The following is a 25,956-nucleotide window of genomic DNA, read 5'->3' on the forward strand; positions in this document are numbered from 1 at the left end:
TAGACTATGTCAGCCAATGGACCTTAGAAAGATTTCCTCAACCTTGGAGCAAATGAATCAACAGCAACTCAGAATTATCAAAACCATTTAAGCAGCATCCTCAGAACATGCTCCACATCAGGATCCTGGGATGACACTGGGTGGCCATCCCCCATCCCTAGGTATTAATGCAATTTGGCTGCTAAAAGTGGCCTTCTCCCCTTCTCTTCCCACTTTCCCCAGATACAGGAAGAAAGAGAATGGAGGCAGTTGTGTCATTCTCTTTCCCCCATTCCTCAACCCTCTCCACCCTAATCAGTGGTCCCACATGAGTATGTAACCCTCTCTACTATGTGATGATCAAACACAGCATAAGTTTATTGTTTAAAAATAAACTAAATGAGTTTGTCTATTATTTGTTGGTTAGACTGCCAAGTTCAAATTTTTGTTTCTCAAACATAAAGGGTGTTACTAAAAATAAACATGTACCACAATATACTTAAACTTTTATTACTAAATAACCAAAGTTAAAAAATTAAAGTTGCCTTTACTAAAAGTAAAGCACATGCCAAAATATATTTGTGGTAACACTTTAAGCTATTTTTGCAAGTAGAAGTTTTGGTGAAATAAACAAACTTACAATTATAAAAGGATGTGAGATATGACATTTCACACTATTTTTAATTTCTGGATTTTTCCACTGTGGCTAATTCAGGTTCCTAGAGCTGGATCTGCATTAGACAATCAACTACTATCCCAACTAAATATATGGGCCTAGGCATACATAGTATTATTATAGACAATATCAACAAGGCAGTCTTACTAGTGAACTTGGTTTTGATCCAACCTCAAGAGTGGGACATAGAGACAAGGCTATTTAAAGTCCTTGGAAGGCACACCTAAAGAAACAATGTGTAGAAGTGGGCAAAAAGACAAACTTAAGGACAGGGAGAGATTCTGATTTGGTCTAGAATGTTAAACAGAAATTTTTAGACAGAAGCATCACATCATCACACAGGTAGCTTGAACCACTCACTTTACCATGTAAAGTCTATCCTGAGATCACCATACTGGGAAAAGCATAAGCCACACAGATATGACTTAGAGAATGAAAAAAGACAAAGACCAGGGAGTACCATGGTCCCAGAAACAGAATGAAAAAGACAGTTTGGAACCTGGCTCAGCCATCTCAATTGACAGGTATGAATCAAAAACCCAACAAAGCCTTCTATTAACATCTGACCTACAAAATCACAAGCAAAAATAAATTGCTTTAAGCAATAAGTTTTGGTTAATTTGCTAAGCAACAATAAGTAGGAGGAATAGAAGTTCCTCTTAACCCAGAGCCTAGGAAAGTACCTAGCCCCACAGTAGAGTTTCTCAAAGTGGTGTCAACTGGATCTCTCTTTCTTCATAGTTTTTAATTCACATCTTTAGCATTCCCTTCCACCTCTCCAGTTCTTGAGAAAATCCTGAAACAGAGCTAGTAATTGTTGGTACCTGTGGTATGTCTTTGACTACCATGTGGTAATAATAGCCTCCCTAAAGCTGCCAAAGATGGGTCGGGCCCCAGGAGTAGTGGGAAGCCCATGGGGGCTGGTGGATGTGGGCTTGGGTGGCGGGTACAGGGGTAGGGGTATAGCACCAGTGGGCATGTGGGGACCTGGGAGCCCACCTCTAGGTAGGTATTTCCTCATATGCTTGGTCCTGGGCAGAGAGAGGCAAGAGGAGAGCCCCAGGTCAGCATGCTGCCCTGCTGTGCTGGTGGATTAAACCTGGAGAACCTCAATGAGCCTGGATGACTAGGCCAGTTCCTGTGCCAGGAGCTTGGGACTCTGCTGGATGGGCAGAGCTTTGATCGGCACACCATTCACTGGGTTTCCGAAGCCTGGGCTGATGAACCCATGCATTCCTGGGCATAAGAATTATGTACTGAATAGAGAAAGGAGCAGGCGAATATGGGGCAGGGAGGAACACTGTGGGAGTATCTTGCAGGTGAGGAAGGATTCCTGAGGGTCTTCCAACGACAAGGCCACTGTACTTGCAGGTAAGTGAGAGGACTGAAACCTAGTGTTTTGGAGGGGAGAGACCACAAGACCTTTATGGGTTAGACTGACAGACCAACCCACATGGGAAACCTGAGTTGGGTTTGCTAGAATGGATCACTGCTAACCACCACACGCCAGCCCACATGAAAGCTATGGTTGGGGACCTGCCTGGCAAGGCCAGATCCCAGCACCTGACAGTGAGTGTTGGAACAGGGGACAGGTCAGAGTAGGCTGGACCATGACAACAACCAGCACGCAAGAGAACCAGGTCTGGGGGTAGATTCTGTGGGGGATATGTGGGCCTAATCCAATAGAATTACAAGTCCTGCTGGTTGGCTTGAGAGTTGGGATGGTGATGGGCTGAGCTAAGCAAGACCATAGAATCTGCTGACATTCACGGGTGCTGGGGCTGGGAACAGGCTGAGTAGGTCTAGGCTGCAGCATTCACATGGGTACCATCAAACAGGGTGTCGGGTGAGCTGGACTACAACATCCACCAGCCCATACAAAGACTAGGATGGAAGAGGCAGCTTATGCTGGGTAAGAGCCTAGCACTCAATGGCATGCGTGAAACAGGTCTGGGAGTGGGCCTAATAGAGGAACTTGGGAAATTGCCCTGGTGGGGCACAGCTCCCACTGGTGAGCATGTGACCCAAGCCTGGGTGCTGGGCAGACTGGGCAAGGTAGCTCCATCTGCTGGCAAGTATGTGCATTGGTTTTGGAAGCGGGTGGAGCAGGCAGAACCCACCAAACCTTAGCCCACTGGCAAGTGCAGACACCAGGCTGGAGTGCAGGTCATGCTGTGCTAGGTTATCACACCTACTGGTTTACATGTGATAGGGATGGGAGCAGACTGAGAAGGGCCAGGTAGCAGCATCCACCAGCAAGAGCTGGGACTGAGGGCCAGCTGGGTCAGGCCAGGCTGTAACATCTGAAGGCAAAGGCCAAGACAGATGTGGGGCTATACCAAGCTGGGTCAGAGCAACCACACAAGATCTGTGGCTGGGAATGGGCCTGGTTGGGGAGCTAAGGGGTTGCCCTGGCTGGGTCTTGATTCTCACTGTTAAGCATGAGGGCCAGAGTGGAGGCTGTGATCTGGTCTGGACATGACTGCAGCATCCCTCAGCATGGGTGTGGATTGGGTCTGGAATGCGCCAGACTGGGCTGGACTCCAGCACTCACTGGCACTCATGAGAACCAGGATGGGCGTAGGGCTAGATCTCTGGCCTGGTAGAATCACAGGTGAGCTGTGTCTGGGTGTGGACCAGGCTTGTCTGGGTTGTAGCACCCAATAACAAGAACGGGAATGGGTGAGGACTGGGTCAGGAAAGGCTACAATTTCTGCTAGGACAGGAGGTGGACTAAGAGAGCTGGCCCATGGATCCACCAATGGGTGAAAGATCTGGCATTGGGAGAGGTCCTGATAGAGGAGCTTGGGGAACTCTTCTGCCAGGACATTAGTCCCTGCAGGTGAGTGTAAGAACCAAGGCTGGAAGCAGCCCAGGCCAGGCCAGGATAAAGTACTCACTGGCATACATTTAGCTCAAGTTTGGGGCAAGCCATGCTGGGCCAGTTCATATCATCCACTGGCAAATCCAAGAGCCAGAATGAAGTATGGGTCAGGCTGGGTCAGGCTGCAATACCAGTACACATTAGGGCCAGGACTGGGTGCTGGCAGGGCTGAGCTAGGCTGTAGCCCCTGGCAGCCTGAATTGGAATTGGGGGCAGGCCAGGCCTGGCCAGGCTACAGCACCCACTGACCAATGCCAAATTAAGGTAGGCCATGCCGGACTGGGCCACAGTGCCCAACCAGCACAGGTGAGATCCGGGGCAGGGGAAGTGGGGAACCCAGTTGGTGGGGGCTGCAGGGCCCCCTCTGCTGGGCCACTACCCCCATTGGTGAGCATGAGAGCTGGGATCGGGAGCTGGGTAACTGTCCCTTCTGGCGCATGCATAAGCCAGAGTGGGTGTGGGTGGGTTGGGCTTTGCCACACCATCAGCTGGCAGAGGCTAGCACTGGGGGCTAATTCTGTCAGGCTAAACAAACAGAACCACCTGGAGAGTGCAAGATCTGAGAGTGGGAGTGGGCCCATTAGGGAAATAGTGGGCACCTCTCTCTTGGGTTGCCACTCCCGCTGGTAAGCATGAGAACCAAGACTAGGGGTAGGCATGGCTAGACAAATGGTTACACCCGCTAGCACCAGTGTGGCCTGCATAGGGGGGTTGGTTGGGCTGAACTAGGCTTCAATGCCCATTGACACGTATGAGAGCTGAGTGGGATGTGGGACAGACCGGACCAGATTAGTCTGCTGTACATACTGGCAAGCATGGGAACCAGGTTAGGGGGCAGACCTGGTGGGGGTTATTGAGGGTCACTCCAACTAGGCTGTAGTTCCCACTGGTTTGCATTAAGGCTGAATGTGTGGTGAGCAGGATTAGGTTGGACTCCAACACCCATTGGTTTGCATAGAAGACAGGGCTAGAAACAGAACTGACCCAGCAATTGCAAATACCAGTGTGTGCATGTAGGTTGATTTGAGTGATAGACTGTGCTGGGCCTTGCATCAGCAAACACATACAGGAATCAGGTCTGGGATCACTTCAGATGAGATTTCTTTGGCGATTCCCCCCAACTGAACTGCTGGACTCAGAACTCCAACCATGGACAGAATTGCAGGTTCCAATGGTCTGACCATGACTTCACATGCCAGAGCTGAACCTTTTCAATGACTTTAGCAGAGCAGCAGATAGCATATTCAGATGCACATGGAGGATATGGCAGTATATTGGAGCCAGCAGAGGACATCCAGTGCCATAACAGAGGACAGAACAAATTGATCAACTACAGTGAAGATTTGGGCAAACAGGGCCTCTAAGGTGGACTATGTTAGACAGTGGATTCTGGAGACATTTCATTGTGATTGGAGTGGCGGTATCGATAGCAACTCAGAACTGTTGAGCTATCAAAACCACTTGAGCAGGACCCTCAGAACATGCTCCACAGTGGAGACCCTACCATGGGATGGTTGGGAGGCTGGGTGTGGTTTCTCCCCTCATCTTCCCTCTTTCCCCAGATATAGGAAGGAAAAAAGAGGATGTGTAAACAATGGTCTCACCCACTTTCCTCTACCCCTTGACCCTTCACACCCTAATCAACTATGTAAAAATCATCAAAAATGAAATTTAAAAAAAGTTGCCAAAGATGGGTATGACCCTACTACCAAAGTAACCCAAATAGAGGGGAACCAGGCAACTTTGCATTTGGCTCAAGGTAAATAAGATCAGAAGAATATCTGTACTTGCTCACACAAAAACAAGAAAAGAAACAGACACAACCAATTACATTATCACAATCTAAGAAACAGGAATCGGGGTCTGGCTGCCCATTTTTATAAATAATGCATGAATTTGGTCACTGAACCCACAGAGTTTCCTTTCATTGTAATCTGTCTGATTATTTAAGTCTACTCAGAAGGAACATGCATCAACCCAAATAAACATGAAATTCCCAAAGTAATCATTCTTTAATAAAAAAAATACCAAGATATTTCAAAAATCTCATAGAAATGGAATTAAAAATACGTTCAAAAATGTTCAATTTGGTGCCAAAAATTAAAATCCATGTGATTTTGTCATAATATGCATTTCTATGCACTCTTAAAAATAACATAATGCATGACTTTCAAAACTTTTTGGGTCAAAATAAATTTATCAATTAAATTTTTCCACAAATCTTTTGAAAAATCCTTGAAGGCATATAGTAAGGTGGGAATAGGGACCAAGAGGAGGATGAGAGCCATGTAAATTATAAACAAAAACCTCTCTGTAGCATTCTACAGGGTTTATCCATTCCATTCTCTCATGAGCTCAAAGCATTCCTCTTTCAGTACCAAGCATCTGTTTGACTGGGTTATTCTTTCTGTAAAGAGAAATACCTCACCAGGCCCAGGAAGATTCTTTAATTATAGAATTACCTGAGTATTGTTTGAGTGGTTCTAATTACCACATGGCAGAAAGGGCAAGAGAGACCTTGGAAAATCCCATCCGTCAAGCCAATTCATTTGCTGACTTGTTTTAACAGAGATTAAGATCACTTGAATCCTCTGCCACACGACTATATGTCCTAAACATTACCCCATCTCCAATTTTCTAAGCCCTGAGAGATTCTGCACTAAGAAATGTCCAAACTGCTTGATTGGGAGAACATGTTCTTTGTGCCTTTTGTAACACCTTAAAAGGAAAAGCATGAGACAGCACACGATGTGTTCCAAAGCATCTCTCTTCTTATTTTTGTCTTCTACACCCTATCCTACCTCCCCAACCATCTTGGACATGGACCACACACAGCATGTAAGTTGGATGCAGCTATCTTTTGATTATGATTGACAATCAACTCTAGGATGAAGCAGATACTGTAAATAAAAAGGAAAAACACAGATTGAAAGAATAAGGTCTATTGAAAGCATCTGTGTAGCTGATGAATTAAATCAATCCTTTAAAAATTGCATGAATTCTACCTACACAAATCCTTTTGCTTTTGTTTAATGTCGCTTCACTATTTTCTGTCATTTGCAACCCAGACAGTCTAAAACAAGGAATAACTTTTCCAAAGATGGAATTGAAATTTATAAATGCTATGTTACAAACAGGCAATTCTGTACTTAGCACTGTGGGGAATCAGATAGTCAACTAAGGAAAGTATATTATGATAGAAAGACTTTGAAGTCAGATGAACCAAATCCAATCTATCTTTGAGGAATACACTTAATCTTTTTAAGTCTTGGTTTTATCATCTCTAAAATGTAGGAAATAAGACTTATAGAACTGGGCCTGATGCCCTGGTGCAATAGTAGTAGTAGGTGCCTGTAACAGGCTAAACTGCAAGTGCCAGAATCAGTTTGTGTCCCAGCTACTCCACTTCCCATCCAGCTCCCTACTTAATGCCTAGGAAAGCAGCAGAGGATGGCCCAAAGCCCCAGGATCCTGCACCCATGTGGAAGAAGCTCCTGGATCCTGGCTTCAAATTGGCTCAACCCCAGCTGTTGCAGCTGTCTGGGGAGTGAACCGGTGGATCAAGAATCTTTTTCTCTGTTTTTCCTTCTCTCTGTAACACTGATCTACCTTTCCAGAATAAATAAGTAAATATTAGATATTTTTAAATTACCAAGCATAGTACTCAGCTCATAGAGGGTATTTATTAATTAATAGTTTTTATAGCTTTAAAAATAGAAGACATTAACCCTCAAGCAGGGTATAAAGGACAAATAAAAGTAAAAACTACGGGAGGTTGCCAACAAGGGTTTAAATTCTTACATCCATACTAAATCCATGCCCTTTGGGAAGTAACTGCATTATTTCCCTAACATGAGCAGATCCTAACTCCCATCCCTAGCTCTGACACGTGTTCTGCTTTGTCCAATGAGTTATTAGATATGGACCGGAAAACAGCCATAAAAGCATTTGTGCAAATGAGCTAGTATACGCTTGCTATTCTGGTATCTCTCTCTCTTTTTTTAATTATTATTTGCATATGAGAGAGAGAGAGAGAGAGAGAGAGCACGGGAGCGCGAGCTCTCATCTGATATTCATGCCTTAAACCAGGAAGTGAGAGCTCAATTCAGGCTCTCACATGCACAGCAGGGACCCAAGTACTTGAGCCATCACCTGTTGCTTTCCAGGGTCTTCGTTAGCAGGAAGCTAGAATCAAACACAGGCCATCTACTATGGTATTTGGGTGTCTTAACTGCTAGACCAAACACCTGGCATTATCTATCTATCTATCTATCTAGAGAGAGAGAGACAAAGAGACAAAAAGATCGTCCATCTACTGGTTCACTCTTCAAAAAGCCGCAATGATCAGAGCTGAGCTGATCCAAAGTCAGGAGCCAGAGTCCCTTCCAGGTCTCCCATGTAGGCACAAGTTCCCAAAATTCTGAACTGTTCCCCATTGCTTTCCCAGGCCACAAGCAGGGAGCTGCAAGGAAAATGTAGCAGCCAGAACACACTGGCGCCCATATGGGATCCCAGTGCATCCAAGGCAAGGACTCCAGCCACTAGGCCAGGCCCTCCGGCATCTCTTTAAAGACAGATCCAATCTAACCAACTGGTCCAGAAGAACGATAAGAAACAGTTGCAGCAAGGCTACCTGCCACAGATCTCAACCTAGAGCAGCTGACCTGCATGAGGAAGTATAAGTAAAACCAGCAGAACTGCCCAATTATAGTCAGCTCAGCTATCTCTGGAGATGTATGAGAAATAGATATTTATTGCTACATGCTTTTGAGCTTTTGTGGTATCATGTTATGTAGCAATAACTAATATATAGCATCTTTATGATTTCTGCATTTTAAAATCAAAGGCTTTCACTTCCCTAATACTTGTGACACAGTGAAAAACAGCAATAGGTCTTCTCAAAGACCTAGTTAGTGTGTTTCTACTCAATATAGATTTTTAATTCAACTCATTAAGCTTAACAGGTTCCAGGTGATTTTTACTAAACTATATTTAACTTTAGCAAACTCTAAGTTGAGGCTAGTATTTTGGAATAGCTGGTTGGGTCACTATCTGTGAAGCTTGCATCCCATGCAGGTGCCAGTTCAAGTCCTGGCTGCCCCACTTTCAGTCTAGCTCCCGGCTAAAGTGTTTGGGATCAGCTGAAGATGGCCCAAGCGCTTGGGCCCATGCAACCCATATGGTAGAGCTGGATGGATTCTAGGCTCTGAGTTCAGCTGATCTCAGTTCTACCTGTTGTGGCCATTTGGTGAGTAAACCAGAAGATGGAGAATCTTTCTCTCTCGCTCACTTTCTCCTTCCCCTCTTCTCTTTTCTCTATGTAACTATGCCTTTTAAACAAATAAAATATATCTTTCAAAACTAAAACAAAAAACAAAGGCATAGAGGGTAAAGCCATGGCCTGCAATGCCACCATCCCATACTCGTGACAACTGGATTTTTAAAAAGATTTATTTAGTTTTAATGGAAAGGCAGATATACAGAGAGGAAGAACTTCCTTCTGATGATTCACTCCCAAAGCAGCTGCAAAGGCTGGAATCAAGCCAATCCAAAGCCAGGAGCTTCTTCCTCCTCTAGGTCTCCCATGCCGGCTCAGGGTCACAAAGCTTTGGGCCGTTCTCAACGACTTTCCCAGGCCTCCAGCAGGAAACTGGATGGGAAGCAGCTCTGTCGGGATTAGAACCAGTGCCCACATGGGATCCCGGTGCATTCAAAGCAAGGACTTTAACTGCTACACTATCACATCGAGTCCACAGCTGGAGTTCTTATTGCTTTACTTCTGATCTAGCTTCTTGCTAATGAGCCTGGGAAGGCAGTGAAGGATGCCTCCTTGCTCCCACATGGGAGACCTGGAAGAAGCTCCAGCCCAGCTCCTGCTGCTGCAGCCATCTGGGATGTAGACCCAGCAGATGGTGGTTATGGCTCTCTTTTCTGTCTTTGTCTTTGTAATTCAGCCTTTCAAAAATTAATATTTTTCAAAGATTTATTTTCTTTTTATTGGAAAGTTAGGTATATATAGAGGAGGAGAGACAGAGAGAAAGATCTTCCATACATTGATTCACTCTCCAAGAAGCCACAATGGCCAGAGCTGCACAGATCCAAAGCCAGGAGCCCAGAGCTTCTTCTGGGTCAGCCACATGGGTGCAGGGTCCCAAGGCTTTAGGCTGTCTTCCACTGCTTTCCCAGGCCACAGGCAGGGAGCTGGGTGGGAAGCAGGGCTGCTGAGATTAGAACTGACGCCCATATGGGATCCTGGCACATTCAAGGTGAGGACTTTAGCTGTAAGGCTACTGCGCCAGGCCCTCAAAATTAATTTTTAATTAAAACAAAAACATGGACTATGACTGCTTATGAAAGATTATAATATTGTAATAATAGAGGGGATATCAGTGGTGGGGAGGGAGTTTGTGAAGGGGTAAGGGAAATCCCAGAGTCCATGGAATTGTGTCATAAAATAATTTTTAAAATATAACACATTCCCTTCAAAAAACAAACCAAAAAAAAAAAAAAAAAACTACTTTGCTTTAAAACCTTCTGATGGATAGAAGTCTTGAGAGAAGGAAAGGGTTTTTGTCTTTGAAGAATTTATAGATTAATTTTCAAGAGTAGAAATGTACAGAAAATGGTTTTTTGATGCTGGTTATGGGAATATTCATATGGGAGTAAAAATTTAGTGAACTGTACTCTTCTCATATATGTTTTTATTGTTATACTACAATAAAAGTTTTAAAAAACTTTTTTAATGATACTAAAAGCAGTATAGAACACAGTTTTAAAGGAAAATATAATGATTCAAAGTTCAAGGAATAATTAGTCAGTCATTAATAAAAGGTGTAATGGCGAACATGTATTAGGTAATTACTAAAGTCAGGAAGTATGTTAAGGAAGCATTTTATATTCATCCTCACTATACTACTGTAAGTTGACATTTTATCAGCAACATTTATCACCATTAATTCCCTCTTCCTCCTCTTTTTTAAAAAGATTTATTTTATTATTTTTATTGCAAAGTCAGATATACAGAGAAGAGGAGAGACCAAGAGGAAGATCTTCCATCTGATGATTCACCCCCAAGTGACCACAATGGCCAGTGCTACACCGATCCGAAGCCAGGAGCCAGGAACTTCTTCCAGGTCTCCCACGCGGGTGCAGGGTTCCAAAGCTTTGGACCATCCATCCTCGACTGCTTTCCCAGGCCACAAACAGGGAGCGGAATGGGCAGTGGGACTGCCAGGATTAGAACCAGCTCCCATATGGGATCCTGGTGCATTCAAGGCAAGGACTTTAACCACTATGCTATCATGCTGGGACCCCTCTTCTGCCTTTAAATTGTTTCCACTTCAGGCCAATAGCCTCACTTGATTTCTTCAGTCCTCCTTAGTCTTCACTTTTTCCTAGACTTTTAAACACTAATGGTAGGCTTTCAGCATTGTAGTTAAGATGCAGATTAAGACACTTGTGTCTCACAAGTCCTGGGTCCACTCCTGATTCCAACTCCCTGTACGTCCTGGGAAGCTGCAGATGAAGGCTCAAGTACTTGGGTCTTTGCCATCCATGGGGAAGATCTAGACTGAGGTCTGGGCTCATAGCTTTGAGCCATACCTGCTTCAGCTATTGCAGGCATTCAGAGAGTAAATCAATGAGTGTAAGATCTCCCTCTGTCTCTCTCTCTCTCTCTGCCTTTCAAATAAGTGAAAATAAATATTTTAAAATAAACAACAACAACAATAATAAAGAAATACTCTAGAATTTGGTCTCGTGTCCTCTTCTCTATACACTCCTTGGGCAAGAGCTATTGTTACTATTCCTATACCGGTAAGGAAAACATTGAGTCACAGTGACATTTAATCCTAAATAACCAAGATGTCAGAGGCCTGAGCCAGGGTTTAAGTGCTGCTTGGGATGCCAGTATCCCATATTGGAGGGCCAGTTCTAGGCACGACTGCTCTGCTCCTGATCCAGCATGCCTGTGAATATTCCTGGAAAAATAGTGGATCATGGTCCAGGTGCCTAGGTCCCTGCCACCCTTACGGGATAACCAGATAGAATTCCTGGTTCCTGGTTTTGGCCTGGTCCAGCCCTAGCTATTGCATCCATTTGGGAAGTGAATAGGCAGATGGAAGTTGGTTCGTTTATTTGGTTGTGTCTTTCTTTCTTTTACTTTGGCTTTCAAGTAAATATATCTCAAAAAAAAATTAGAGACCATTCTCTACTTCCTCACTACTCCATCTCCTTTGGCTGTCCACAGAAGCAGCAGAACACAGCCACAGACATTGTATATTCTGCACCTTTGGTAACTGAGAATTACGAAGACAGGATGAATCACATGAAGCCTTCCTTCATAGGGTGTCAAGGTTTAATAACAAGCAGCAAAGTAGCAGGAAACCAATGCTCTTGCAAATTCTGTTAAACAACTTTCCTTCCTATATTTCTTCACTTTGTTCTTCGGTACTTACTTTTCAAAGAAGAATGTGAAAACATTCTAGAACATTCTTGTTGCTCAAGAGTATAAGCTGGGAAACTTACAGGGATAGAGTTAGTTCCTATTTGGACCTGTTAAACCTAGTAGACTCCAGAAATCTGTTTTCACAAAGCACTCTAGCAAAGTCTAAAGCTAATAACCCGGCACCCGAATTTTGGAAATCTTTGTTCTAGAGAGGTCTCTGGTTTCCAGAGATTGAATAATGACTATCATATATTTATCTGCCTTGCAGACACTGGAAATGAAATAAGGATAGAGATTAAAATTGATTTTAATAAATAATAAGACCAATCAAAAAGCCAGAACAGTGACTGGAATTATAGACCAGAACATGAAATATTTCCAGGTGTTCTGAGAATTCTTCCCATGAGAGAGTTTGCAATAGAGTAATACCAAACCTTGGCATAGGAGGGAGCTACCCAGGGAGCAAGAACCAATTTAACACCAAGCACTAGTATTCTAGGAGTAATTGCCAAGTATCATGAGGGAATACAAGAGCATTAAGAAATATGACTACTATCTCCAGGCAACAGCAGAATGCATTCTTAACAGTTTCATTTTCACACAGACATAAACACACATACCTTTTACGTATATACATGAGTAATACGATAGGAACATAAACACTGAAGTCTTACCTCTGTAAGTGCATGCAATTGTCCTTGATGTACACATACACCCATGAACCTAAAAAAAATAAATAAATAAACTTTTCAACAAGTGAAAAGAACATGAATATAAATGCCATTTACAGAACCAGTTTAGTCACTTAAGTGGTAGAAATAGTCCAATATCTAAGAGGTCACCCAGGTTCCTGTATATCCTGGAAAACCTAGAGCCTTTTGATTTTTTTTAAGTGTATTTGTTTATTTATCTTTTTATTCAAAAAGCAAAGAGAGAGAATCTTCCATCTGCTGGTTCTCTCTCCAAAGGCCTGCAACAGCCATGGCTGGTCCAAGCTGAATCCAAAAGTCAGTAACTCCATCTAGGTCTCCTATACGGGTGGTAGGAATGCATATATTTGAATCATCATTTGATGCCTCTCAGGATATACATTTATGGAAAGCTGAATGGGAAGTGGAGGCGGGATTTTATCCCAAGCACTCCAACAAGAGATATGACACCAGACACCAGCTGAAATCACTGTGCCACAATGCCTGTCACCTTAATGCAAATTAAGATATCAGGCTGACATGTGTCTAAACTTATCATGAAATATCAACTGTAGCAAGATCCAGAATAGGGATGGAGGGTATTAAGTCTTACAGAATAGTACAATGGAAAAACAACACACTGAGAAAAAAGGACACAGATTCATTTCAGCTCTGCTACTATCTGACTATATACTGACAAAAAAAAAAAAAGAAAAAAGAGAATAGTCATTAACCATATTTGGATTCAGTTTTCTACAAAGTATGCAAGTTGGGCTACTTAATCACAACATCTACAATTTACAAATAATAAACTGGAAAAAAACACATTTGCTGGATGACAAAGAACTACCTTCGTTAACACATAAAGAATGTTTTCAAATGTATAACAAAACAGTGAAGATGCAAGCAAATGGCATGTAAACATCATAAAGTGGCAGTAAAAATACAAAATGTGTCAACTTCACTGATAATTCAAGAAATGCACACCAAAATAAGAAGATACCAATTTTTTTAAAGATTTATTTATTTTTAATGGAAAGGCAGATATACAGAGAGGAGGAGAGACAGCGAGGAAGATGATCTTCCGTCCGGTGATTCACCCCCCAAGTGAGTGCAACAGCCGATGCTATGTCAGTCCAAAGCCAGGAGCCAGGAGCTTCTTCCAGGTCTCCCATGCGGGTGCAATGTTCCAAGGCTTTGGGCCATCCTTGACTGCTTTCCCAGGCCACAAGCAGGCAGCTGGATGGGAAGTGGGACTGCTGGGATTAGAACCAGCTCCCATATGGGATCCTGGTGTGTTCAAGGCAAGGACTTTAGCCACTAGGCTATTGTGGTGGGTCTTGAAGATACCAATTTTAAACTTAGCAAATGAACAAAGACTCAGATTGATAGAATCTGGCTCAGTGGCTCAGTTGGCTAATCCACCTCCTTCAAGCACTGACATCCCATATAGGCACCAGTTCATGTCCTGGCTGCTCCACTTCCCATCCAGCCCTCTGCTTATGAGCTGGGAAAGCAGTAGAGAGGATGTTCCAAAACCTTGGGACTCTGCATCCATGTGAGAGTCCCAGAAGTAGCTCCTGTCTCCTGGCTTCAGATTGACTTAGTTCTGGCACTTGCAGCCATTTGGGCAGGGGGCCAGCAAACAGAAGATCTTTCTATATCTCCTTCTCTCTGTAAATCTGCCTTTCAATAAAAATAAGTAAACCTTTTAAAAAATTGATAGGGGCAGGGATTATGCTACAGTGGTTAAGATGACATTTTGGGCCTCTTGCATCCCATATCAAAGTGCCTGGGTTCAAGTCCCTGCTCTATCTTCTGTACAGCTTCCTGCTAATACACACCTTAACAGGAAGTAGATGGTGGCTCAAGCACTTAGATCCCTACCTAAGTGGGACATCTGAATGGAGTTCTGGCCTTCCACTTCAGCCCAATTCAGCTCCGCTATTGCCAGCATTTGAGTAGTAATCCAGATTTTTGGGAGTTTCCTTCTCTCTCAATATCTCTCTTTCTCTCTCAATTTCTCTCTCTCTCTCTCTCTTCCTCCCTCCCTTTGTCATTCTGCCTTTCAAATAAATTCTTTTAAAAAGTAAAACTTTGGGCCCAGTGGCGTGGCCTAGCGGCTAAAGTCCTCACCTTGAAAGTGCCAGGATCCCATATGAGCGCCAGTTCCAATCCCAGCAGCTCCACTTCCCATCCAGCTCCCTGCTTGTGGCCTGGGAAAGCAAACAAGGACGGCCCAAAGCTTTGGGACCCTGCACCCATGTGGGAGATCTGGAGGAAGTTCCTGGTTCCCGGCTTCAGATCCATGCAACACCAGGCGTTGTAGTCACTTGGGGAGTGAATCATCGGACGGAAGATCTTCCTCTCTGTCTCTCCTCCTCTCTGTATATCTGACTTTGTAATAAAAATAAATAAATCTTTAAAAAAATAAATAAATACTTTTTTTAAAAAGTAAAACTTGAAGAAGAAAGATTCATCTTAACACTCAGTGCTGTCCAGAAAGTGAGGAAATATATGCTGTTGAGATTTCAGCACAACTTATTTTTAAAGCTTTATTATTATTGGAAAGGTAGATATACAGAGAGGAGGAGAGACAGAGATCTTCCATCTTCTGGTTCACTCCCTAAGTGGCTGCAATGGCCAGAGCTGAGCCGATCCTAGGCCAGCAGCCTGGAGCCTCTTCCAGGTCTCCCACATGGAAGTCCCAAGGTTTTTGGCCATCCTCGACTGCTTTCCCAAGCCACGTGCAAGGAGCTGGATGAGAAGAAGGGCTGCCAGGATTAGAACCGGCATCCATATGGGATCCCAGTGCAGGCAGGGTGAGGACTTTAGCTACTAGTCTACTGTGCCAGGCCCCAAACTTCTTAAGTTGGAACTTAAGCCCTAATGTGACAGTATTAACAAGTGGAGGCTTTGGGTAATTGGGTGGAATTAACGTCCTCATAGAAGAAGCTCAAGGGGAACTAGCTTTCTCTTTCTACTATGGGGAGACAGAGCAACACAGCATCATAGATAAAGCAGAAAGGCCTCACCAGATACTGTATTTGTTAGCAAATTTATCTTGAATTTTCCAACCTCCAAAACTGTGAACAACAAATTTCTATTGTTTATAAATTATCCAATTTAAAATATTGTGTTCTGAGCTGGTATTGTGGTATACTGAATTTAAGCCTCACCCTGCAAAGCCAACATCCCATATATGCAACAGCTCAATTTCTGACTATTCTACTTCTAACCAAGTCTAATGCACTTGGGAAAGAAGCACAAGATGGTCCGAGGGCTTGGGCCTCTGCACCCATGTGAGAGACCCAGAAGAAGCTCCTAGCTGTGGCTTCAGTCTGGCCCAGCTCTGGCCAGAGAAGGAAGATCTGTCTGTCTGTCTATCTCTCTAAATATGCCTTTCAAAAAAAATCTTCTAAAAGCAAAAAAAGTATTCTGTTCAAGCAGCCCAAAAGGAGTAAGACAAAGGATATTTATTTCTATTTATTTCAATAATGTATACCAATCTAAATATCAATCACTAAAGGACTGTTGGAATGTTATACAGCCATCACACATACACACACACACACACACACACACACACACAAACACCCTGAAGTCAGAGTTACAGAGAGGGAAGAGCTTGTGGGGGGTTTTCTGTTCACTTCCCAAGTAGCCACAACAGCCTGGGCAGAGAGAGCTAGACTGAAGCCAGGAGTCAGGAGCTTCTGCCAGGTTTCCACATGGGTGACAGAGGCCTAATCACTTGGGCCATCTTTTGTTCCTTTTCTGAGGCCATGGCCTTCATCTGCTACCTCCCAGGGCATACGTTAGTAGAAAACCAGAATTAGGAGCAGAGCTGGGACTTAGTATTTACATGGGACATAGATATTGTAATTGCTATGCCAAACTTTAGCCCTGAAATTCCATTTTCTACAAACTGTAATGTTCTCTCATATGTAAAAATAAATTTTAAATAAGAACCATTAATCAGTAATTATGATTGGTGATAATCATAAAGTCATAGAAGATATTTATCAAAACTCAATAATAGTGGTGGCTTGGGTTGGCAAGAAGGCAGTCTCATTAACACCAAGCTCCAACTAAGTTTTAGTTTAGATGTGCAAAGAAAGGGGGGAAAACTGACTGCAAATGAGGATGCACAGCAGAGCTGTGTCTGTCACTGGAAGGGACCATAAAAGTCCATGAAGGCACAGTCCATACCATATTCTTTCACGTGTTCACAACACCTAACTGCACCTAGCAAACAGCATGTAAACTCGGCAAATGATTGTTGAGTGAAAACAAACTAAATAGGAATAATGTCTGGTTGGCTGTAACGCGCTGTTTCCATATTTCAAATAATGTGGAAATGTCAGTTTCTTTAAGGGGTGTTTCTGGACTGCTAGTTTACTGTAACCTTATCCACACATTTGGTGGTAACTTGATAAAGGAAAGAAATTGAGAAAGGATCAAAGTAGTATTGAAAACAAGGTGCAGGCTCCAGTGACTACTTAAAACTTATTTTTTACTTGTGAAGAGATGGGAATAAATATAGCAAAATACTTGGAAGGCTCTAAAATTAGAGGGCATGGGTTCAAATCCCACCCTCCACTCTTTATTAGGTGTTTCTCTCTTTGTAAAGTGAACATATTAGTGATAACACCAAACGTATATGGTTTTTGGAACAACTGAATAAAATAATGACTATAAAGTATACAATACAATAACATACATTGTGAACATTCAAAAGAAAGTTATCATAACTAGAATTTAGAAGCAGATCATGTAGAAATTAAATTGGTCATCATAGGTGACAAGGAAGGAATTGGTTTCTAAATACCTACTCTCCTCTCCATCCCTCAACCCTATTCCTATCTCCCATTTCTTGTTTTGTAAAGGTAGGACTTTTGACTTCATTTATCTGTCACGTCACCATAAAACTCACCACCTAATATGAAAGAGGATGAGTCAGAGGAAGGTGGGGTAGGTTAAAGTCTATCAAGCAATGAATAAAAGCAATACAGAGTGCTGAGGCTTAAAGCTATTTCTGGCTAGCAGGACACACTGCCTGTAAGCTAAGCAGAGTCTCTGAGAGTTTCAGTCCACATCAGAAACTACTTGGGCAGGGGAGAACATTTGGCACAGCAGTTAAGTCACCACTTGGGATGCCTACACCTTGTGTAGAAATCCTTGGGGTAAAGTCCTGGCTTTGCTTCCAATCCAGTTTCCTGCTAATGCACACACTGGGAGCAAGTAGTTGGGTCCCTGCCACCCCTGTGGCAACCTAGGTTAAGTTCCCAGTTCCTGACTTTGGCACATCCCAAACTAGGCCACAATGGGTATTTGAGGAGTAAACCAAGGCATGAAAGTGTGTCACTCAAATAAATCAAGAAAAAAAAATTAGGCAGAGGTAGCCCTATCACATGTTCATATAATAACCAATTATTGGAATTATGAGAGTAGGCATGCCATTAAGTTATTAAGCAATTACTCATTTGGTGGCTGCTATGTGCAAGACATTCAGAATAGGACAGCAAATAAAACAAAGTCCTTGCTCTTGCAGAACTATTCTGGGGATCATTCTATTGGAAGGCAATTGTAATAAAAAGATAAAGGAGTATTACATAGATCATGGTTAAAATGTATGCATAAATTGCTGTTTCTAGTCAGCAATTTCTATAGAAAGTTTCTATAGAAAGACTGTTTCTCAAAGAATAAAGTGGTATTGCTACCTAGAAATAATTCTGTTCCCAATACCCCACGAAAGCAATAAGCAATAAAGTAAATTATAAGCTACATTTCCTCCTTCATAAAGGCTCTCCCAACTATGACGGGAGGTAGCAGAGGCAGGCTACCTATGATGTGTTCTTTAGTAACAGAGGCTTATGGGGATGCTAGTGCTGCAGGTGGAGATTTAATGTACTATTCCATGACACTACTGAAATATTAAGTATGCATTCTCCATATATTTCTTTTTCATTTATTCTTAAACTCATTATAATCCATTTTTTTACCCACATTGTTCATCAGTGACGTTCATCACTGTGAAAAACTGTTTATTTTTCCTGCATTTCTGATGCCTGACACAGTGTCTGCTACATAGTAAGCAAGCTTTCAATAAAGATTTATTGAATGGCATGAATGAGTCTTATGACTTAGAGACAAAGTTAGAGCTCTTCCCTTGAGTTGTAATACCATACTTGCTGGAAAGCATTCTTACAAGATTAGCTACAATTTCATCTTCTTTATAAGGAATCTTCTCCCATCCAAGTACTAGCCAGGCCCAACCCTGCTTAGCTTCCAAGAACAGACGAGATCCGGCACGCTCAGAGTGGTGTGGCCGTAGACATAAGGAATCTTCTGAATGCCCTCAGCATTAATCCCTTCTCTCGCTGCCTCCTCCCCATCTTGTGCCCCTTCCCACTGTATTGCTAGAACTTTTCACCCTTCTTGAATGACTGCTAAATAGCATAAAGTAAAATGTATCTGGACAGAGTGCTTGGATTTGAACCTGGTCTCTACTGTTAACTTATGGCCCTCTGTATTTCAATTTCCTCGTAGATAAAACGAGGATTTTTTCCAATTTATTTTAATTGTATCTGAAAGGCAAAGAGAAACAGAATGGATCTTACATCTACTGGTTCATCCCCCGAAGACCTACAAATCCAGGTTATGCCAAACTGAAGACAGGGAGCCAGGAACTCCCATATCATTAGCAAGGATCCAAGGGCTTCCTTCATCATCACCTTGTCTTTCAAGGATGCTCATTATCAAAGCTGCACCGGAAGCTGATCCCGGACTCACCAGACACTCAGATGAGATGTAAGCAGCACAAGCAGCATCCTAACCACCAAGTCAAATATCTGAGAGGCTCCCTCCCCTTTTAAAAAGATTTATTTATTTATTTGTTCATTCATCCGTTCATTCAAAAGACAGAGTGACAGAGAATGAAAATGAAAGCGGGAACAAGAGATCTTCCATTTGCTGGTTCATTTGGCCACAGCTGCCAGGGTTGGGCTAGGCTGAAGGCAGGAGCCAGGGACTCCATCCTGGTTCCACACATGGGAGACATGAACTCAAGTACTTCAGCTGTCGTCCACTGTTTTCCAGGTGCTTTATCAGGGAGCTGGATAGCAAGTGGAATAATCAGAACTTGAGACAACTCTCTGACATAGCATGTGGGCAGCAGATTAGTCAATGGCACAACAACATGTTACCCTTCAAAGATTTTGGTTTATTTCAGAGGCAGAGACAAAATTTTGAAACAGAATGAGAGAGAGCCAGAGCAAGAACAAGAGTAAGAGAAAAACAAAGGCAAAGAGAGAGTTAGGTAGTTTTCATTTATTGGATCAATCCCCACATACCTGCAACAGCCTGGGCTGGGGCAACCAAATCAAGATCTCCCGTGTGGATGGCAGGAACCTAATCAATAAGCCTTCAGTGAAATTTTATTGCTAATTTTACCAAAATGCAAATTATAGATGCAAATCTACGTTTTAGGCATAGGTATTTGGCATAGTAGTTAAGATCCCACTTTGGGAGTAAGGGACTATATTGTAGCATAGTGGATAAAGCTGCTATCTAGGATATTGTCATCCCAAATGGACAGCAGCTCAAGTCCCAGCTGCTCAGCTTCCAATCCATTGCTCTACTAGGAAAGCAGCAGAAGATGGTCCAAATGTTTAGTTCCCTGCCACCCATGTGAGAGACCCAGAAAAAGCTCCTGGCTCCAGCCTGGCTTAGTCCTGGCTGTTGTAGTCATCTGAAGAACAAACTAAACAATGGACTATTTATCTATATAACTATGACTTTCAAATAAACAAATAAACCTTTTTTTAAAAAAAATACCACCTAGGACATTCCCACCCAAAATCAGAGTGCCTAGTTTTGAGTCCTGGCCCTGGTTCCTGATTCCAGCTTCCTACCATCACAGATAATTGGATTCCCACCATCCATGTGGCAGACCTGGACTGAGTCCTTAGCTCCTAGCTTCTGACTGGTCTAGCCCCACCTGTTGTGAACATTTGGGTAGTAAACCAGTGGCAATTTCTCTATATCTGGTTCTCTCTTTCTCTCAAATAAGTAAGTAAAAGTTCTTTTTAAAAAAAGCTATTTTAGTACAGGACAGGATCTTAAAAATTACACTGTAATTTTTGTTATTCTCCTTGAGTATCACCCTCCCAAATCACACCAACTAGAACTGTTCAGTTCTGGAAAGAAGTGCTAAACGTATACACTTGAGAATGAGTAATTATTTAACTTTGTAATTTTTACCTTCATATTACACACACGTTCCTGTTGAAAGTAAGGGCAGTTGTTTTGTATTTTAGCCTAGTGCTTCTCAAATTTTAATTGAGGAAATAAATCAATGAATGATCTGGTTAAACTGCATATCATGATCCTGCCAGTCAGAAGTTATGGGGACTTGTGAGCCTGAATTTCTATTTTTATTTTTAATTGGAGAGGCAGATTTACAGAGAGAAGTAGAGACAGAGAAAAAGACCTTCCATCCACAGATTCACTACCCAAGTGGCTGCAATGGTCGGAGCTGAACCAATCTAAACCAAGAGCCAGGAGCCAGCAGCTAGAAGCCTCCTCCCTGGTCTCCTACATGGGTGCAGGGTCCCAAGGCTTTGGGCTGTCCTCTACTGCTTTCCCAGGCCACAAGCAGGAAGTTGGATGTGAAGCAGAGCAGCTGGGATGTAAGCTGGTGTCTGTATGGGATCCTGGTGCATGCAAGGCAAAAACTCAGCTACTGGGCTGTTGTGCCAGGCCCAAACCTACATTTCTAAGTTTCTAGATGTTGCTGATGCCATTTGGTTTACGGAGCAATGCACCGGCCAGAAGAGCCAGTAACGTGGACTTCTCCAGGGTTTGGGGATGAAGCAAGGACAGGAGACCAGTGATGATGGAAGTCTCTCTGAAGCCTCCCTTTATTACTCCTTATATATTCTTTCCCCCAAGCCCTTTAATAGAACAATAGGATGCCAATGAGTCTCAGTAGACCAGGTGCTTTAGCCTCAAGCCCATTTCCTGTAGTGCTCAGCTTAACGAGTGCTAATTAACTCCTTAACCCACAACAGAACAGACTTGAGCAGGTAGATTCTGTTCAGACAAAAGAGAGCTCTTTACTGCTCCAAGCTTAGAACACCAAGAAACTCCACTCTGACACCTCTGGCAAAACAGCCTCTAACTAGGGACTTCATTTGCCTTGATCTTTCAGTAGCATAATTTGTTATTACATAGGATATCATTATCATGCTTCTCCAAACTTCTGCCCTCTCTAGGGTTGTTCCCACTTCCTAGATTGCACTTTTTCTATTTCCACTTGGATTTTACCTATACTCAAAGCCCAGTTCAAATACTTCTCACAAAATAAATTTGGTTCTCTCCAAACATAAGTCATTTTTGAGTCAGTATGTTTGTGTACTATCAAGGTACTTTACCCACACACGCTCCTTTGGAATCATCACTTCTACCTTTAATTATGTTTTATCACAGGCATCATATCTTCCCTACTATACCATAAGCTTCTCAACAGAAAGAGACTACATTCTTCTGCCTGGCATGTGACAGAATGTAAACATTTGCTGGGTAAATTTAAAGCACAACTCTGAATATTCAAAGTATGTGAAGTAACTACTATGTACCAGGCACTGGTAATGAGAATGACAATAGCAGCAAACTTAATAGGTCATTTACCAGGAAGGCATTGTTTTTGGTGCTTACATTATATTAAAAATCATTTACTCGTCACAACAAACCAATAAAATAGTACTTTTATTATTCCTATCATACCAGTAAAAAAACTGAAACATGCACAGATTAAGCAACTTCCCAAGTCATTTAGCTAATAAATGGTAGAGACAGGAGTCAACCCAGATTGCAGACAACGCTCTTAAACCATGATGCTGTATTATTCCTTCCTATTGCTATCAAGGACATATAAAGATGAACAAGACATAATTTCTTTCCTTCAGCAGTGGCTACCCTTCTCTACTCCCTGCTCCTGAAAGAGCAGGAGACAGCTTGGTCCACAGTCAGGGCCTGGCCCAACCTGGGGAGCACCTGAGGCATAGGTGACTGAGACACATGTGTGCAGGGGTCCTCGTGGCCCTGCTGCCTAGGTACCTAAGATGCATAGAGACAGGGATCCACCTAACCCTGCAGCTGTAGCTGGCTTGACAGGGGCAGCACCTGGGGCCTAGGTGCCTGAGCCACATGGGGCAGGGGCTTTCATGGCCCTGCAGTGGCAGCCAGCCTAGCTTGGGGAGCACCTGGCATCTAAGTACCTGGGCCATGAACAGGTGAGTATCATCAAGGAGAGTGACTACGTTGCTACCCATATCCCCTTCAAGTCTTGAGGCCAGTAATCTGAGCCTCCCAGAAACCTTTGCCTTTATCAGATTTGATCTTGATCCACTGATGACCTTTGAATCAGCAGGTGGCCCATGTTTTAATGTCTGGATGGCTTCAGACACCTTGGGCTCTTCAATCTTAGGGACCAGAGCCCAACACTTGAAGTTTCATGTGGGGCCATCAATTTACAGACTCTTGTGCAAAGGAGAGGAAAATACCCAGATGCTCACAAAAGAGAAATCTGCCTGTTCCAGTAAATCATGCAAAGACGTCAAACAATTCTCCAAAAGGCAAAAAGAATCCAACAATTTCTCAGAGTAAAGAGGACCAAATATCATACATGATGGTGAAAACAGGCCCGTCTTCAGCAGACCCAGAGCCCATCCCAACAGACTGCATTCAAGGCTAGCACAATATGACTCACTGGCTCAGTTCTGCAAAGCTTGTACAATTGGGCCTGGAGTAGTACCAAAGGAGCTAAAGTTCTCGCCTTGCACATGCGTGGGATCCCATATACGCAACGGTTCTAAGCCCAGCAACCCAGCTTCCCATCCAGCTTTCTGTCTGTACCCTGGAAAAGCAGTTAAGGATGGCCCAAAGCCTTGGGACCCTGCACCCACATGCGAAACCCAGAAGAAGCTCCTAGCTCCTAGCTTCAGATTGGCTCAGCTGAGGTCATTGCGGCCACTTGGGAAGTAAATCATTGGATGGAAGATCTTTCTGTTTTTCCTCCTCTCTGTATATCGACCTTTCCAATAAAAATAATACATCTTTTAAAAAAAAAAAATCTTGTACTAGCTTCATGCTGGTCCAAGCAGAAGAGCATGGGCCACCCACATGGCAGACCCAGATAAAGCTCTTGGCTACTGACTTCAGCCTGACCCACTCCTGGCTGTTGCAACCACTTGCAGAGTGAATCAGCAAATGGAAGTCCTCTCTGCCTCTTTCTGTAACTCTAACTTTCAAATAAAAGCAAAATGAATAAATTAGAAAAAAGAAAAAGAAAGAAATTGGCTACTTAGAAAGCTTTAGTGGCAGTCCATGGCTTCTGATTAAAGACCAAATTCGGCCCAGCAGCATGGCCTATTGGGCTAAAGTCCTCACCTTGAACGCACTGGGATCCCATATGGTCGCTGGTTCTAATCCCAGCAGCTCCACTTCCCATCCAGCTCCCTGCTTGTGGCCTGGGAAGGTAGTTGAGGACAGCCCACAGCCTTGTGACCCTGCACCCGCGTGGGAGACCTGGAGGAAGTTCCTGGGTCCTAGCTTTGGATTGGCCCAGCACCGGCTGTTGCAGTCAATTAGGGCGTGAAACATCAGATGGAAGATCTTCCTCTCTGTCTCTCCTCCTCTCTGCATATCTGACTTTGCAATACAAAATAAATAAATCTTTAAAAAAATTATCTAATACGTTATTCAATCTAAATTTTTGTCTCCTAATTCATCCACTTATATACTCCATATTTCTATTCTATTACCTGTCACTCTTAAATGTGTTGAAATCTTCCACTTTCATATTGTTGCTAAAATGTCTGAAATCCATTGTTCAAGGTTGCATCAGCATTCAAACCCAGCTCAAAAACACCTCCAGGACCTGGCATGGTGGCCTAGCGTAGCAGTTAAAGTCCTTGCCTTGAACGCACTGGGATCCCATATGGATACTAGGTCTAATCCTGGCAGCTCCACTTCCCATCCAGCTCCCTGATTGTGGCCTGGGAAAGTAGTCGAGGAAAGCCCAAAGCCTTGGGACCCTGCACCCATGTGGGAGACCTGGAGGAAGTTCCTGCATCCTGGCTTCGGATCAGCACAGCACCGGCCAGCACAGCACCGGCTGTTGTAGTCACTTAGGGAGTGAATTATCAGATGGAAGATCTTTCTCTCTGTCTCTCCTCCTCTCTGTATAGCTGACTTTACAATAAAAACCAAATAAATCTTAAAAAAAATAACAATAAACATTATATAGCATTGAGTGTGCCAGACATAGCCACATATTAAATTCTTGAAGTTGTTCTTTGAGGTAGGTTATAATAATCATTAAGTGATAAAATGACAAAATTAAATGAGAAATTTTGCAAACAAAATTTCTCCTCTCTATACATTCATATTTAAACTTTCTAGAAAAAGATTTAATTTTATTTGAAATAAGGAGAGAAGAGATCTTCCATACACTGGTTCACTTCCAAGATGGCCAACATGCTGCAGCTAGGTTGGTCTGAATCTACGAGCCAGGAGTATCTTCTGGGTTTTTCATGTGGGTGGATTTTTCCAAGGACTTGGCCAAGTGCTGCTGCTTCCTTCCATTACACATTAGCAGCAAACTAGATACAAAGTGTAGCAGTCAGAATTCAAACTGACACCCATATGGGATGCTGGCGCTGCAAATGGAGGCTTAGCCTGTTACATTACGGAGCTAGCCTTGTATTTAAACTTTTATGGTAGTTTTTAATCAGATCCTGCCTCCTACAGCAAGTGTAATATGTGTCTGCCTCACCTCTTCCATTATTTTAGTAAGTTCTTAATGGTTGGGACTGTGTGTAAGGAAGGTAAAGACTTTTTAATAAAATTACTTGCTTTTTCATCCTGAATTAACCTCTATTTCTTAGTGTTCACTACAGTTGGTTAAGACCATAACACTAATATCTGACCATTGGTACAAAGGCAGAACTGATTTTGTCATTTCCAAGCCTGTTCCATAATACCTAAGCACTATTCCCCATACTTTGTTCCTTTGTGTGCCAATAAATGCAGAAATTTCAACTGTAAAGCTAAGACCCTGTTCTAGACGGAAAAGAACATTTTGTCCACTTCCAACAAACTTTAATTATACAGGGACATGAATAAGTAGAAAATTTTTAACCAATGAGATATTGTCTATCACAATAGTTATCCCATGTAGGCTAAAGAAAACATTTTTTTTCCTCTTAAAACACTGCCT

General features: G+C 42.9%; 1 protein-coding gene across 1 annotated transcript in view; it reads right to left on the minus strand.

Moving 5' to 3' along the window:
- The window catches only part of TESK2 (testis associated actin remodelling kinase 2), a 122,988-nt gene that overhangs the window by 42,308 nt on the left and 54,724 nt on the right, over positions 1-25,956 (minus strand). Inside the window, exon 4 of the mRNA XM_040977742.1 lies at positions 12,660-12,708. Within this exon, the coding sequence (XP_040833676.1) occupies positions 12,660-12,708 (49 nt within the window). The remainder of the gene's footprint in view (positions 1-12,659; positions 12,709-25,956) is intronic.

Source organism: Ochotona curzoniae, unplaced genomic scaffold, assembly GCF_017591425.1.
Source record: "Ochotona curzoniae isolate NIBS_2020 unplaced genomic scaffold, NIBS_Ocur_1.0 contig_2855, whole genome shotgun sequence".
Lineage (NCBI taxonomy): Eukaryota > Metazoa > Chordata > Mammalia > Lagomorpha > Ochotonidae > Ochotona > Ochotona curzoniae.